Source organism: Buteo buteo, chromosome 27, assembly GCF_964188355.1.
Source record: "Buteo buteo chromosome 27, bButBut1.hap1.1, whole genome shotgun sequence".
In the NCBI taxonomy this organism is placed as follows: Eukaryota; Metazoa; Chordata; class Aves; order Accipitriformes; family Accipitridae; genus Buteo; species Buteo buteo.
This window is the reverse complement of record NC_134197.1, coordinates 3,015,210-3,031,788: the sequence shown is the minus strand read 5'-3', so window position 1 is coordinate 3,031,788 and position 16,579 is coordinate 3,015,210. Positions and strand designations below refer to the sequence as shown.

The following is a 16,579-nucleotide window of genomic DNA, read 5'->3' as shown; positions in this document are numbered from 1 at the left end:
AACACAGGCTAATTTATGCACTATACCCAAGAGAAAATGGACACATTTGCTTGGAAAACGGAGGCCATCTGTGTGAATTCCAGGACTAGTGGAAAGGGCCAGACAGACAACCTTGGAGGCTAAAGTCATCTCACTGGTGCAACCACAAGGCCACTAGCTGAACTGAACGGGCTCCCCTTTCTGTGTATCCACTCAGTCCCAGAGAAACCAGTGCTAACAGCCAGCAGAAAGGTGGTTTCTTTACCTAATGATTTCTGCTTTGCTACTCAAATCTCTCAGGCATCTCTGTACTTCTTTCCAATGTGCAGCATAGCACACATACGTATTTTCCAAAATCTGTCTCATCTGCAATGCTTGCTGGTAAGACATTTCTATTCTTGCTCTCTGAGCTTCACAGTCACTGTGGGGTTTCAGTGTCTGGCAAAAACAGACTATTGTTTCTGTCCCACAACTGCTGTTAGGCAATGCCAGAAAACCTCTTCAAGAGCTGGAGTTGAGATAAGAACAGGAATTACAGCACCAAGAAGAGTTAAACTCCTGGACAGGAGCTAACTACAGATTCTGTCCTTCAGGACACTGATAGAACGGGGAGTTCTTCACTTTTTTCTTGGCACAGAGTCCATCTGGGGGGAGTTCCAAGCTTTGAAGACAAAGATGAGATATACTGTACAGTCCTGCATTTAATTAATGTGCCATCCACAGACCAAGTGAGAAAAACGAAGGAAAAAGAACCCAGATCTTTTGATAGGAAAATTCCACATTTTACTATTATTGGCCCTGTAGAGCCAGGATGGCGATTGGACTGGATTCCACTTTGTCCTCTCCATCAGGAAGAGTACTGGCAGCTTCGCACTGACTGCAGGTTTTCTTACTGGCAATTGATACAAGAAGCGCTGTGCAGACTGAGCTGGGCTGCTTGGTACGGTGGATTCACTTACTTACACAATGAGCATTTTAACCCAGCCAAATGCAAAGTTACAAATCCGAGAGCAAAGTGCAGGCCATGCTACAGAAAGGCTGGACTGTACTTTGGAAAGCAAGGGATGTGAAAAGGACTAAAGGATTACCATCAAATAGGAGTCTTACAGGGCAGGCATTGCTCACAAAACCGATGCAGCCACCAGATGTATAAGCAAGGGAATATTCAGCTGAAGCATAAGAGTGGTATAATTCATTATATAGCCTTAATGGGGCCAGAGCTCATAAAAAAGAGGAAAACACTTGAAACAGGTCTTGAAAACCTGCTTCATACTGAGACATTAAAGGAATTCAATGTTCTTCTGTTTGCCAGACTGCAAGAGATTATTTTATCTCTTATTGCTCCAAAACGGAGACGTTCTAAAAGAAAAAAAGAAAAATTACATCCAATGAAAAAACAAACTTGGCTAATTCAGACTAAAACCACCAGATTTTTTTAGCAGGAGGAGTAAACATCTACTGGAAGAATGTATTTCATCAATAGGGGATGGCTGATTGCCTAACACTTTGCATCCTTAAAACAAGACCAGGTGGCTTTTAAAAGACATGCTGAAGTTCAGTGCAGAGCTGTGTGGCTTGTGTTATGCTAGGAGCAGGCCTCTGCAATCACAGGGGAGTTCTTGGTCTGTGAATGGCAGCACTGAACTGGCTTAATTAGGACTGGCAATGTCTAAATGATGAAGTCAGTGTTGGTCATGCTAGCCTAGCTCTTTTTAGTTGCTCAGTTTAAAGCAGTGGATCTATTTCAAGTTTACAAGTTTTATTTTTACAAGTTTACAAGTGGTGAGCAAAAAAGGTGCCATTTTGAGATCTTGCCCTGATTATTCTTTCTGTCTCTCTTGCCTCTCTTCATTTGTTCTCTGCTCCAACTAATTTTTTTCAGAGACATGGAGGAGGAGGAGATCTCTGAACTGGTAGACATGAGGCTACCAGACAAGGAGGGTGCAGTAGGGTAGGAAGTATTCCTGCATTGAAACCAGCAGCTCAAGGTCAGTCTGAAGTTCCAGAAGAGGAGACTAAGCCTGTACCGTGAGAGCTTCAATCTTGGATTAAAATGCTAACATTCCCCCAAGTCTGGGGATAGTTGGTTCTCTAAGTGTTACGCAAGCTATATCGGCGGCTGAGTAAAAACAAATAGGAAGCTGATGAAAATAACCCAAAAGAGAAAGGAAAAAATGTGTACTGCAATGACAATACCGTCATCGTAAGCCCGTAAATGGACATTCTACAAACACCAGACAAGAATTTTGCCAAAACCTTAATGAATAAAGATCAAATTCATTTTTCTTGTCACTTAGCAGACACATTCAATGAGGATTTTCCAGTTGTGGTTTTAGACTGCTAAATTAACTGGGGTAGGAACTATTCCCCTGCCTTTGAAATGAAAGCTGTAGCTTTATGAAGAGTGATTGTTGTCAGAGATGTCTTCCAAAACTTCCCTTCTCATTTTCTGAATTTCACTGGAGGACAAAATGGCATTTTTATCTGCACAAGATCTGCTTGGAATATCCCTGGGGGTTTCCCTTTAAAAGAGACTTTGGTTTGAATGTAAACTGCAAAAACACCCCAAGGAAACAAAAAGCCTGGCCTGCAGCCACCCTATTGTTTGGGGGGGAGAGAAAACAAGGAGAGAGAGAAAATATGCTCTGTAATCACAATCTTTTCGAAAGAAAAAAAATAGACACAAATCAAATGCTTTCTTGAAATGCCAAAACAGGGGTCAGGTTGGTAAATTCCATGCTTTAGTCTCAGCCAAAATCCTTCACTGAAAAGGAAATCTGAATACCAAAGGGTAAATATCTCAGATTAGAAACATCTTTATGGCAGTGATGAAAAGTAAATGGGTCTTTCCAAGAAAAAGAAATTTCCCTTGTTTTCCAGTTCATTTTGAATAGATCATAGGCTTCTTTGTACTTAGCAACTAATTCATAGGGGTATATTTGGGTAATTACATGTACTAGTTCTACTGATTCTCATATGGCCACTCATATTCTGCAAGAGATGTCTACACCGTGTCTGCTTTTGGCCAAGCCACAGTTTGGATGGCCAAGCCTCTGCCTTTGAGGCCTGACTCTCCTGGTCCATGCCAGGGCACACTACACTGCCTTTTACACAGAATGGAGTGGGCCCACTCATAAAGCTCCTTCCAGGAACTCTGCTGTGGGATGTTTTGGAGGGGTTGAAAACTAAGGACTTGTCTGACCATGCTTGTGCATCCTAAAAGTGCTGCTTCTGAATTGCCAGCTCAGAGAAGAAGGCAGCAGAGTTCTTCTGCCTCATTCTTCATGGCCTAGCAGCTCATATTGGTACTTACTTGTGGGTAAAGCATGGAAGTAAATGTTTCCAGTACTGTCTGGTGGGATACTGGATCCTGGTGATACATGAAATTGGAATGTGCGAGCAGCTGAAATGACTCTAAAGACTGAAAGATTAGGACTCGGACAATCAAACTCACAAACTAGCAGAACACAGCTTAAGTAGCATAAGATATTAAAAACAAAGGAATCCTAAACTTCTTGGAATTCTTCTGATGTACTTTAGGTCTTTTTGAGGGAGGAGTGCAAGTCAGCAAAAAGTTTCTTTCCTTCTTTTTTTAAATAAATAGATCCATAAAAAAGTGGTCCCAGAAACTGAGCACTTGAAGGATTCTATCAAATATCATTAAGACTGGCAGCATCATTGTTCCTCTTGCAGCTCATGAGAATATGGTGATTTGAGACCCCACTTCAAGCTTTTAACACTCAGAATCGTCTTCCCCATTTGCCTTTTAAAGTCTGCAGCTCCTCTGTCAATAAACGTGGTTGCTCCTGTCTCACAAAGAAAACTGCTGAGCTGGAAGCTGTCTATTTCCAATGCTTTCACCAATAGCTTTCTCTGCCTATCCTTGTGTTTCCTGAACTTGCCAGTGAAATCTATGTTTTATAAGAGCTCTGCCTACAGCAATTAGCTCTCTGTGAACTCTTTTTCCATTATTCCGGTTCTCCCATGTAACACATACTATGTGAGCAGGATGTGCCATGCAAAACTCTGCTACCAAGGCACTGGTGGCAGCAGAGAAAGCTAATATCCTCCCCAGGTGACTTCTAGTGCCCATTAAACATGGTGGCACAGAGCTGTCCCCAGGTCCGAAAGGCACAGAACACCAAGGGGAACAAACCGGGCATGGATGAAGTCTGAGGGCTTACCTGGGGAAGCGCTTGTACCACTGTGTCCAGGAGAGCTCGCATCCCAGTGGCCATTTTGAGCAGTTTCAGCACTACAATGAGAATCAAAACCTGATCAGCAGGGCTGGGAAATATTTCAAGCAAAATCCATAAAGGAAATCTAGCTTCAGGTTTACATCTCGCTTGCATCTATTCATACAGATGGCAAGCTCATTGCATCCTGGCAGGGCCCACAGAACATCTGAACATCCTGACTTCTTCCCACAGCAATTAATGTTAAGGACTTCAGTAAAACAGACCAAAAGCCAGAATAACTCCAGCGTGCCCTAGCAGGAAGATAGGAAATGGGAGAGTGATGGTGAGACACTTCATCAGTGAAAAGCATCATCTCAAGCTCTGATCCTCCCTTCTCCACTGCTTCCCACTCTTGTCTGGATCAGTAAAAAGGTCTGTGACCCCAGGTTTGAATCAGAGACAAATCTAAGATGCCACGGGAAACACCCATGAAACCCCACCTAGCTTGTCTCTGAATTGACATTTTGCAGCCTCATTGCCTAACTGTTCTCAAGTTGAACTGAAACAGCAGGACTAGAAGAACAAATGGCCAAACAAATGGGTGTCTGGAGGGATGGCTGGAGACCTACGGAGCAGGTCATACCTCTTGCTATTCTCAGCACCCGCATGATGCGTATTATTGTGGGATTGATGGGCAGTGCAGCATTCATCTCAATTTCCTCCAGCGTGATTCCCACAATTGATAACAGAACTATGGCCAAATCCAGCTGATTCCACCTAATAGACAAAGAGAGGAAGGACAAAAAAAAAAAAAAAGTCATACACAGACAGACACCCAAGAGCAGAGAATTATCTGTTAATAACAAGCACAAGCAAATCCTAAACGCCTCTCCTCTCTCATATCTGAGCTCACAACCTTCTACATGGTAAAAGATCAACCCACTGCAGCTGGTATAGACAGCCTCTGAGCCACAAGCTGCTGTAGGCTGTGAGTGGGAAGTGTCCCTGGTTACTTCCAGGTCCCTATCATCCCCCTGCTATCCACTTGGAGCCACTCTCAGGGACAAGATACTAGGCTAGAGGGACCTTTGATGTGATACAATACAGCTGCTCCCATGTTATGTCACCTGTCTTTTGAATTACTTCACTTGAGTATCTTCATTGATTTATAGCCTAACACTTGTAAACGGCCTTCCACACCAGCACTAGAAAGACAGTGAGATGTGAAGAAACTGAGTGTCTTTCCCATGCAATTTCCCTCATAAGTAATATTGCTCATAGCAGCTTCCAACTGCTCAGTCAGGATAAATGAATCAAACAAGCTGATCGCGTGGAAAAGTGTCCAATCTTACCCTGCTCCCCAGCAAGTTGCCAGACCACAATGTGCTTTCATACACATTTGCTTCTGGCTAAATTTGAGGCAGAATAAGATTGGCAGGTCTCTGCAGCTGGGATCTGAACGCAGTGGGGCTGAACACAACTACCTCTGTCTTTGCCAAAGGCTTTACAAAGCCAGTGGTCTACCAAAGGACTGGTTTTGACTGCAAAGACGACTTTTTCCGAGGAACTCTGTGACCTTGGGTTGTGAAAACTACTCTTTTGAGGACTGGAATGATGCCAACAGGTTGTTTCTCACGTCTAAGCTGAGCCGGTTGGACCTGGTGGAGAGGCAGATACTGGGGGAAAGGATGTATCCAGAATTTTATAAGGTTTCCTGAATTCCTTCTGCAAAGCAGTACCAGCAGTTCTTAGAAATTTTAGTTCCTACACTATAAAGTTTGCACCCATGGAGAGACAGCCCTTTGCTCTTCCTTGCACACAGCATGTAGTACAATCATAGTAACGCTACATTTACCCAGCATCTGGCTTTGAAACTGGGTCAGTACAGCTCTATCCCAAATGCACAGGAGTTTAAAATACTCTCACCTGTCCTTAAAGAACCTTCGAAAACCAAATGCCACCAACTTCAGAACTGCCTCGAACACAAAAACTATGGTGAACACATAGTTGCAGTACTTCAGGGCTTCATCCAGGGACTGAAAAGAGAGAGACCAGTTAGACGAGCCCAAGATATCCTTTCCTAGAGCCCCTGCAGAGGAACTGGCAGGCACAAGGGTGGCATAGGCACAGAGATGTAAGAAGTAAAGTCCTAATAGCTTGCTGAGCTCAGTTACAAAACTGCACTAAATCACACAGCAAAACTCAAATAAAGGATTAGACACTGATGCAGACAAAACCCTCATAAGCACTAAAAGTAGTTGTGCTAAAAATGTCAAGAGCTATCAATCCTCCAAGTTCAGTGCAGAAATTGTTCAGTCTGGGTCAGAGAGAAAATTTTACCCCTTCGCCATCTAATAAAGTTTACTTCTTCTCAACTGCCTAGCCTTGAGTAGAATAAAAGACTTGATGGATCAGTTCTTTATTCCAGCATGGCAATCCTTAGGACGATGGCTTTGCTTAAAACACTCAGAAAAATAAATAATGTTGGAGATGAATTAAATCTTGCCTTCTTGAAAAATGTTACATCTCTAGAGCTGGGCGAAGTATATCCATATTTGGTGCAATGTTCACGCTCTCTATAGAGTTGCTCTCGGAAGTCAGGAATCTGCAGTGTTTATACTTTAAGATGATGAGTGTTTATAATGGATTTCATTGGAACTGTAGGCCAACAATAGCAAAAGAATCTTGCTGGGACCTTAAAATAGATAGTTGCAGAGTGAAATAGCTCTTTGGTTGGGCAGAGATTTGGGGAGAGGAGGGAGGGAAGGAGAATTTAGTTAAATGTAGTCTAGGTCTCTTACGATAAAAAAATGATAACAGTGAACATCAAAACAGACACAACTGGAAATAAAATGCAATAGAGGAGTCCGCAAAGTAATGTCTGCTTTGTTGACAGAGAAAGCCTCAGGCCACAGGAAAGCTCTCCTTGTCACATTTGTGAGATGACTGTGCTTTGCTGATCCCAGATATGTGGGATGAACGTGCACTGATTTTTTTGGGAACAAGAGCTGAAAGCTTTTCAGATGTTGGCATTCCTCAATGCACTACTACCCCTACTTTTGTTCCAGTGCCTAAAATAAAATGGCAATTTAAAAGAATGTGGGACAATTTGCTATTTCATCTGAAGCACACTGCCTGAGCCTGAATTTTTGTATCATTTGTGATGGTTTGCATTCAGATTTACAGCACCGTGTTTTACATGGATGTAAAAAAAGTATAAATTAGACCTAATCTGGATAAGTAACATTTACATGCAAAACAAAGGCTGTTATGCAAAAGAATTATGGGGCAGAAAAGCACACAGTCAGCTGGTGTAAAACACACAGGCGTTACCCTGTGGCTTGGTGCCCCTCTGGCTTGGCTTCCAGGAGGCATTTGCAGGTTACCTGGCAGACCAGGAAATACTAGAAAAGTAAACACTGAGCCTAGAGCTCCATGAAGGATAATGCTATCTAAGATTAATCTATGTGGCAAATGAACAGGCTATATGATTTATGCCAAAGGTTTTCTTGGGACAGAAGGATTTTATGATACATAAAGAAAAGACGGGTTGTACTTAAGAGTTGGTTTATGCTAAATTCATTGAGGAAAAGAAACGTTGCTCTGCATGCATTAACTATATGTTAGTGGAATATTCTAAAATTCTGGACTGTTTTACTGTCTGAGGGTCAGTCACAGCTGGGATCAGGAGAGGAAATATTTGGACTGGTTTTTCCTAGTAAAAGTTTAGTTCACTCTCCATTAGACTTATTCTCTGTTTTTTATGCAAGAGCAGGGAAATCAAGCTTTTGGCTGAGGCAAATGACTCCCGAATGGTAGAGCTGGTCTAGAGTTAGACGGATTGCAGTGCTGAGTCTGGAGCCTGATGAACCTTTCAAACACCAGGGAATGGTCCCAGGTCCAAGCAGGGCTGGCTGCAGACCTCACTGGTCAATGGTATCCCAAGGGAACAGCGTATGGTGCTCAGGCCCTCTGCTACACCACGCTGCTGCGTTTCACAGCCGACACATTGATGGGTGGCTCTTACCTTTGGCTGGTTGTAGTGCTCCATCGACATAGTGATGACATTGACCCCAATGATGAACGTGATGAAGAGGTCAAGATAGTGGCTGGTGCAAAGGGTATGAATGTACTTCCGCGCTGGGGAATAGTCAGCATAGTAAGGCCTGCGTTGGGCTTCTGCAGAAAAAGACAAAGAAAGGCAACGCAATGAACGCAGGCCCTGCTGCATGGCTGGCAGCCATCGCAACGTGGCCCGTGGGTTGTGTTTTACACACGCCCAGATTCAGCACGTGGGAGAACTGATTCAAGCAAGCCACGTGAAATGGCCAAGTGCTTCTACGTAGAACCTTCAAGAACCATAGCAGGGTTATCAGGCTGAGCCAAACCTCTTGTGCCCGCAGAAGGGACCTCCATAGCTTTGACAACCAAGTCCGTTTTTCTCCTAAGTGCTCTCTGTTCTTATTGCTCTTTCTCAGGCTAGAAGGCAACCTTTTCGCTTAATGGGACTCTTGTCACAAACCAGGAAGGTTGAGAAGCAGGAGGGAAATGAGACCCAAAGCCAAGAGAAAAAGCTTCAAATCCAGCAAAGCTTCAACTCCAGTTTAGAGGAAAGGCTTAGGGCAGGTGTCATCAGTCTGGACTCTGATATGCATCTCTCCTAATCGCACTGATGTCAGGCATGTTCCCCATAAGAGAGGAACATAGCCTGAGCTCAGCTTCTGTGAAAGAAGGCTTTTGGTGTATTTTAAAGGTCCAAAGAAAACATAGCAATTCCTGTGGCAAAGTAGGGCACATGCGTGAGGGTTAGTAGCACATGGGAGAGCATCAACAGCAATGGAGCGGGGTGCTCAGGCATTTGTCTCTACAAAGACTATCAGCACAAGCTCCTCTGGAAATATAAAACCAAGGGCATGGTTGCATCTGAAAAACCATTCAGGCTATGACCACATGAATTTTATATCTGCCTCTGGTCGTGACTCCTCCTTTCTTCGCTTTGAAATGGGGAAATTTCTGCACATGACCAAGTTCCCGGGGCTGTTCCAAGGAAAGTGTTTGGACACTGCCCTGTGACCGAGTTGTATTTACTGCGTGTGTGTCTCTTAAATTAGACTGTGACCACAAGATGGCTGTGGGCACTCGGATGGAGTCAAATTCTTTTCAAACTTAAGAAATGTAAATATTCAAAGAGTGTACTTAAGGCCAAAGTCAGCATTACTGTAGATTTTGCAAGTGGAAGAGACATGTTAGGTCATTCTAAGTCAGAGAAGGATTGTTCTTAATAGAGAGGGTTTTTTTGCAAACGTTTTGGCAAATTCAGCTTTAAATGCATGAGGAGCTGGGAAAAAGGAGTTGCTTCACCTTAAAAACAAGGAGGGAAATAAGTTCAAAAGTACTAAGTGCCCCCCTGAAATACATCTTCCACTCCTCTCATCTTGCTAATATCTTTCAGATGGAGTGACTCTTGAAATGTGGGGTTTGTTTTTTGGTAGTGCAACTGATGCCAGATTACAGTCCAAACCCCTAAAATAAATTGGATAAAGGGAAACTGAATCTGTTGCTCTCTTTCAACTACTATTTTTTCTGGTAGATAAAAGTGGAGTGGAAGAATTTGAAAAACATTTCCTTGTGACCAGGGTCACCTAGACTTATTTTTTCTGCTAATGGGTGTGGAAAAACAAGATGAAAGCAAACACAATTGTTTTTTAATACATTCTTCTGTTGCTTTCATGAGCCTTAGTCCTACCAGTCATCTTGGACTGGTAGGGCTGTCTTTGCTTCTGAGTTCGACTAATCTTCTGGTGCGTCTAAAAAATAATAATAAAAACATTGCAGTACAATATTTATTTAAGTCTGTCCAATATGCTTTCATGTGTAGTCAGGATTACAACATACTTTTTCTTTTTTTTTTTTTTGGAAATGTCTTCTTGGGAATGCAAAAAAATCAGCTTGTTGGGAGGTCCGAGAATACCCCAAATAGTCAAACATTATATTAAAGACTATTTATTAATAACTAATGGTTGATTAATGGCTCTCAGAAGAACATTAGCAGGGATGGGTGGCATGTGAATACACTGGCTGACAGCACATAAGAAAAACAGGCTGTATGTGATGGCAACTACCTCTAACCTGCCCAAATGCAGCCACTGATTAACTATTCAGCAAAAGATCATGTCTTTATTATGTTTTATAAACTACTTACATAATTCTAAAGCATAATCACAAGAAGACATTTCCCACTGTAAAGCCACTGAACAGAAAACCTTGTAGGCTGCCTGTCAGCTACACAGCTCTCTCTTTACACGGGCTGAATATACAAATAGTAAGGAGGAACCACCCAGCCATAAAGGTGGGTCTGTTTTATTGTGCGAAATTGTCTCAGAGGTCTGTGTCTGTACACTCTGCCAGTGCTCAGTGCTGGCTATGCCTGGTCAACTGGTTGCTCAGAAAACTTGGGATACGTTTAACTTGACCTGGGGTGAGGGAGCGCTAGGAAATGCTTTACTCATTTAGGATGCACTACATCCCTGAAGCCAGGTTAACAGATGAAAAAGAAACTTCTCCTGGGGGGACACATACAAGGACAGTCTGGGATAAAGTCGACAATGCTTCGAAACACATGCAACAACACTGTCATGCTCAGTGCAGTAACCCATGCAATGTCCATTAGAGGAGATACCGCTCATGCGAGGCTAACAGGAGTGAGCAGGGGTGTGCAGGAAGGACAGGCCAGCTTCTGCTCTTGGCGGTGCTGGTGTTAGGCCGGGGCGATCCCGTGAAGGCAGAGGGCTTGCAGCAGGGTGAAAGCAGCGAGCGATCGGCCACACAACTTCACTGCAGCTCTGACCCGCTCTGAGCAGGAGGGAGGCTGCGTTTCAGACCTCCAAGGCCCCCAGCTCTGCTGGGTCACTGCTCATTCCTGGTCCCTTTAGGAACAGGAGCGTTACTTCAGTCAACAGCACAGCAAGTGGCTCTGGCCTCCTCTCAGTTCAGATGCACGTTTTTAGCTCTTAGTGAGAAAATACTATGTTATTCTGCCCAGTTTGGGTCTAAGTGTTCACTGTACACACCTACTGCTACAGCCTGCTCAACCAGAGACATGGGGTCTGCAGGAGAACCTGTATGAGGAGAACAGTGGACATTGGGATGTGGGCACAGCAAACGGGGGAGATCTAGTGCATCATTAATTACAGTAGGTAAAATGTAACCTGTGCCTGGTTTCTCCAGGGAAATGGTTTCTGGGATGAGACTCCAATCAGCCAACTAGCAGACTTATATCAAACACAGACAGGTATCCCTTCAGCTGCAGCTGATCGTTTGAATTGGTGGAAATGCAGGAGGGAAAGGAGAAACCATCAAACATATGCAAAAGGAAAACCACAGTCCTTTCTTGCCCCCACTTCTAGATTTTGGCTAATGCTTGAATCTTACCTCTCTGAAGAGTATTTAAACTTCTTTGCTTGTGATTCTGCTGACATGAAAATTAATGAAGCACTGTCTCCTAGCTTAAAAGCATTTAGGTTGGCATTACAATTGCTAGCTACAGCTCCTCTATTATTCTCCTCTGCATGAAACATTAGAAAGCCCTAATGGGTTTATATGCATGCTTGGCACAGAGTAGCTCTATACCTGCAGCTGCCTGGAAAAATAAGCAAGATGATTTGATAATTCCCTAGCTGGAAATACTAAACACTCAGATATGCAGTGCCCAAAATTTTAGTTACAACTCAAATGTTTCTGCTGGATACAGAGATGGTTGTGGCATTGAGAGGATGGACTAATTTAAATACCACTGTGTGCTGCCCACGATTGTTCACCCCTGGAGAGAAAGGCTTACAGTCAGTGCTTTGAAAGGCATCTCTGCTGGGTCTTAGAACAAAACTGGCCTCTTCCTCCTACAGTGCCCAGACTCGCAGCTCTGTGTTGGGAAATGCCTCAGAGAAACACGTCTGTGGCCACGCTCTTCTCGTACAGAGTGGAAATCAGGCAAAAGCATTTCCTTTTCTGAGTTCTTAGTTTTTGGGGTCCTCAAGGGACCAGTGACTTGGTGACACTACTGAAAGGCACTCTCTGCTCCCCAGCCAGGGCCTCCCCTGGGCTGTGTCAGGCATTTCCAGCTTTTCCAGTGTTGCCTGCACTGCTTTTGGCACGCAGTGTCACCCAGACCCTGCCTGCAGCCTTTGAAACCCAGAGCACTGCCTGCATTTGACCTGACATCGTGCTCTGCTCAGTGGGCCAGCGGCTGCTGGCTTCACAGCAGATACAGGCAGGTTGGATTTGGCCCCATATCCTGAATGCAGAGGAGATCAAGCCGATCCATGTGGTTTTAATCAAGAACTTTGATCTGGGGAGGCTTGTTTCGGTCTGTGTCTTCTGAGAACCTCATTAAAAGGTTAGGAGCTGCAGGATTATTAAATTACACTACACTTATTTATATAGTAGATATAGTGGATGGAGGTAGTGACTGTGTCAGAAAAATATCCTAGTTTATCTTGAATTTTTACTTTCACATGAAAAAGTATGCTGCGCAGTTCTGCCTTTAAAAACACATCAAATGCATTCTACGGCATATTCAACCCCCTGCCCTCTTTTCTCACGTGAGCAGAATTAACTGGTGAACCCAGTGCCTTCTTTCAGTGGTGGCCGTGGCCTCGGATGAGTTAATCTCAGCTCAGTCGTGAAGGCTGGGCCCTGCGGCTGCTGCTGCTCTGTCACGGCAGCCCACAACGACATGCCTGGCTGATAACTTGGGTCCATGAGCTCCATTGCCGGTGCCTTGAGTGATGCTTCTCACAGGAGCAGAGGGAGTCAAGGCATGCTGACAAGGGGCATGGGGTGTCACCCTGTCCCAATCCCTTCATGGAAGTGGCCCTCAGAAACTTTTTGGAAAGGTCTGAGGTGCTGTCTGACAGCAGGAATGGGGGCTGAGAGGTACCTTCCTGCCAGGCTCCTGAAAGGCCTGAAAAATACCTGCAAACCAGACACATGATGATTCTCCATCCCACCCGCATGGGGGCTGATGAAGGAGCCGTCTCCTGCTGCAGGGCTGTGTCCTCCACGGAGCAATCCCTCTGCCAGGCTCACAGCTCTGCACACAGGGTCCAAATCCTGGACCCAGCCTGCAGAGCCTGGCATTTGTACCCAGAGCCTGCTTGGATGGGACCATCCAGGCACTGGTAAGATGAGGTATACCCCATTTCCAGGCCTGAGCCCAAGCCTACTATGGCTCAATGATGCGTTTCTGTGTGTATAGGTACCTACAGATGCCCAAAGACCTCAATACACAGAAACACACACAGGGTTGCTACACACAGAGGACATCACAGACAGGAGACGAAGACAAGATGCCAGGCAGATGGGGTGAGTCCAGATGGACAGGCATTGCTTGGATAGTACATCTGTTAGCTATGCTGGATTTTACTCTCGTTAACAGCGCTAATTCTTCCTCCCCTTATGGTCTCTTCAGGCCAAATGCTAGAAGAGCAGCTAAAGGAAAAGCAGGGCTCTCTGCTAGGCTTTCCAACACAGGCTCCTTGCTTCTCCGCAGAATCACTAGTCTTGTGTGCCCACCCATGCCCCATGGGGCCTCTCCCCCACTCCTCCATATGGGTAAAACACACAGCGCTGGGGCATGTGGAAAGCTGGCCAGCCCGCCGTCACCGTGCAGCATCCCATGCCTGCACGTGCACACAGACATTCCCCCACAGAGACTCTACCACACACGGCACCAACCACATCTCACATCTTTCTGAGTCTGCCACTTTTTTTCACCAAATCCATCATCTTCTAAATTACCCAGGAGGTGAAAACTCCTCCCATTTAAATTAAAAAAAAATCCATTAAAATGTAAAGAGTAATCTTCCGAAATGTGTATCAGATATTTGATTTCATGTTGTTAACAACTCGAATTTGGATGTCAAGCTGTCCATGCTGAACAGAGGCAGGTAGGAGACCTCAGAGCCAGATGATCTGAGGTAACCTCCTGGAAGCCCAGCACATGGCCAAACATTTAGCCTCTCAGTTGCTATACTGGACTTGATCACCTTCCAGAAAGCTGTCCTCCTCCCTGCATGCTCTCAGTGAAATGTTACAACCCACATCTGTGCAATGCCTGGGTCTGCGGTCTGAAATATCTCCTTGACTCTATCCTTCAAGATAGCAGGATAAAGAGGGTCAATGTAACAGCGTCCATCACTTTAACAGGAACTGGCTCTTTTCGGTGTCTAAGCAGGGAGCCACAGACAGGCTTGTAATAAGATTTACTTACTAATCAGGAACAGCAACTGTCTGTGATTAAGCTATCCCTCCTTACCTGTGCCCCAGCCTATTTTCTCTAAGGATGCTTCATGTTCTTTGTAAATAAACTTTTTTTTTTTTCATATAAACTTTGCATTTATCTGAATGTCTTCTTGGGTCAGCACATTGGGGTAGAAATACTGAATAAGCAGGAGGACTCCTGAGAGCCTGAAACTGATTTCTCTTGTTGTGCTGGAAATGCTGCCTTCGGGATTTCCACTTCTAATCCTAGCTGGAACCTCAAACTCAAGAACTTAAATGGAAAAAGGGAAATGAAACTGCATTTGAACTCTTCTACATCTCTGAAGAGATTCAACGACTGTTTGCAGCTGGCTAGTTTGATCTAGATTTCATTTTAACCCAGCTACTTAACTCACAACTAGCTAAAATGAAATGGGCTTGGCCTTCACTGTGGTGTCAGGTCAGTCTGTCATTAAGGCCCCGTGGAGACCATGGTGCAGACATTTAGTGCCAAGGTCTCCCATGGCTCTAATAAAGAGGACCACAAGAGCAGGAGAGGAGCTGCGAGGGATACAGCTGCCTGCCTTCTGACTCAAGCACGGATGGATGGAGGCAATTGGCTGGGGTTTCTACTAGCAAAGCCTCTGACTATGTCCTTAGAGCCAGGCAAAAGACTATTCAATCTAACTGCAGTTTTCCCAGCTGAAAATGGATACCTACGGCTTGATGTTTTGGACACAACTAGCCATTTTTCACAATGAGATATTAGGTCTTTACAGGAGATTACACAAGGCAGCACAGCGCTAGGCAAAGAGCCACAGAGCTCCTGCGGCAAGTGGGCCAGAAGCACTCAAGTCTTATCCTTGACTAAGCTCATCTTTGAACACAGTGGCCAAGCCATGTTCCCTCACTTACTTCTAAAAAATGCCTGCCAGCATCTGATGCAGGCTGTCCCTGTTCACTAAAACTGTCTGGGAAGTCAGTGCGGCTGGTTCCCTGGCAGTTTTCCTGGGAATACCCACCAGATGCTATAGGCAGCTTGTCCCTGGTGGAGCCTGCCAAGCAGCAGTGCAGGTGAGAATTAATACATGAGAACCCCTGGGAAGGTGTGGGTAAGGAAAGGAGCACAAACTCAGCTGTTTTTCTGGTCTGGTCTGATGGTCCCTACTAGATCCACTAAGAAGCAGATTTCAGCTAAAGGCCTTCTGTTGCACCCTAATGGCCCTGCGATGGGCCAATATTTCCATGTTGACTGTTGGCAAGGACAAACTGAGTCCCAGCACATTACTCAGCAGTGAAGGGCTCCCCCAGCCTGTGATGGGGCAAGCATCTCTTGTAATGGACATCTTCCAGAGAAGAATTTTCTGGACAGCCCCATCTTGGAGCTCCATTCTTCTCCCCAGGGCTGTTGGTGTGTTCATGCCCTCATGCAGCATGGTTGTGGCATGCGGGACCATGCGCTAGGACTCTAAAAAGCATCACAATTATTTTGTCTAAGAAAATAATTAATAAATCAAACCACCACCATCATCAGATGCAAGCGGCACATTAAGCCACAGGGCTACCCTCAGGACTGGCCTTCACGCACACAGTAAGCATTGCAGCTGTTTACTCCCTGCATCCCTCAGTCGCACCATGAGCTCCCGCTCGGTGCTTGGGACGCATTTGCCTTGCAGAGCATGATAGAGGACTCTGCTTGGAGGAGGATTTTCTCCCCAGCCAAGTAAACAGGTAATGCTTTATGTCAGGCTTGTAGAGGACAATTCCAGGGTATTGGCAACCCAAGACTTAAGGTACCGCCAAAGAGGTAACGAAGCAAAACAGCCTCTTGAATCCCATGGAAACAAAACCAAAGGAAAACAAAAGTCTTGCTTTGGGAGCAGGCAGGGCTCAGAAAGATTTTGGTTTGTAACGCAGTCTACCGACCAGACAGGTATATCTCCTTACTCCTGCGCTTTTTCTCCAAGCGTCTCAGCCGCTTCTCCTCCCGACGCCGGGCCTCCTCCGCCTCCTGGTGCTGTCGGCACTTGTGAAAGTTCTCCACCACCACCCCCACAAACATGTTGAGCACGAAGAAGCTGACGATGAGCAGGAAGGAGATGAAGTAGAGAAGCATCCAAGGGTTATGGTTCTGGATGGGCTGGTGAGGTGGGGAATTAAAAAAA

At 44.9% G+C, this 16,579-nt stretch overlaps 1 protein-coding gene across 1 annotated transcript in view; it reads right to left on the bottom strand.

Annotated features, from left to right (window-relative positions):
• The window catches only part of CACNA1H (calcium voltage-gated channel subunit alpha1 H), a 254,838-nt gene that overhangs the window by 19,568 nt on the left and 218,691 nt on the right, over positions 1–16,579 (bottom strand). Inside the window, exons 26-30 of the mRNA XM_075058453.1 lie at positions 16,362–16,554; positions 8,185–8,336; positions 6,084–6,193; positions 4,801–4,934; positions 4,164–4,234 (exon numbers count right to left, since the gene is read on the bottom strand). Of these exons, the coding sequence (XP_074914554.1) occupies positions 4,164–4,234; positions 4,801–4,934; positions 6,084–6,193; positions 8,185–8,336; positions 16,362–16,554 (660 nt within the window). The remainder of the gene's footprint in view (positions 1–4,163; positions 4,235–4,800; positions 4,935–6,083; positions 6,194–8,184; positions 8,337–16,361; positions 16,555–16,579) is intronic.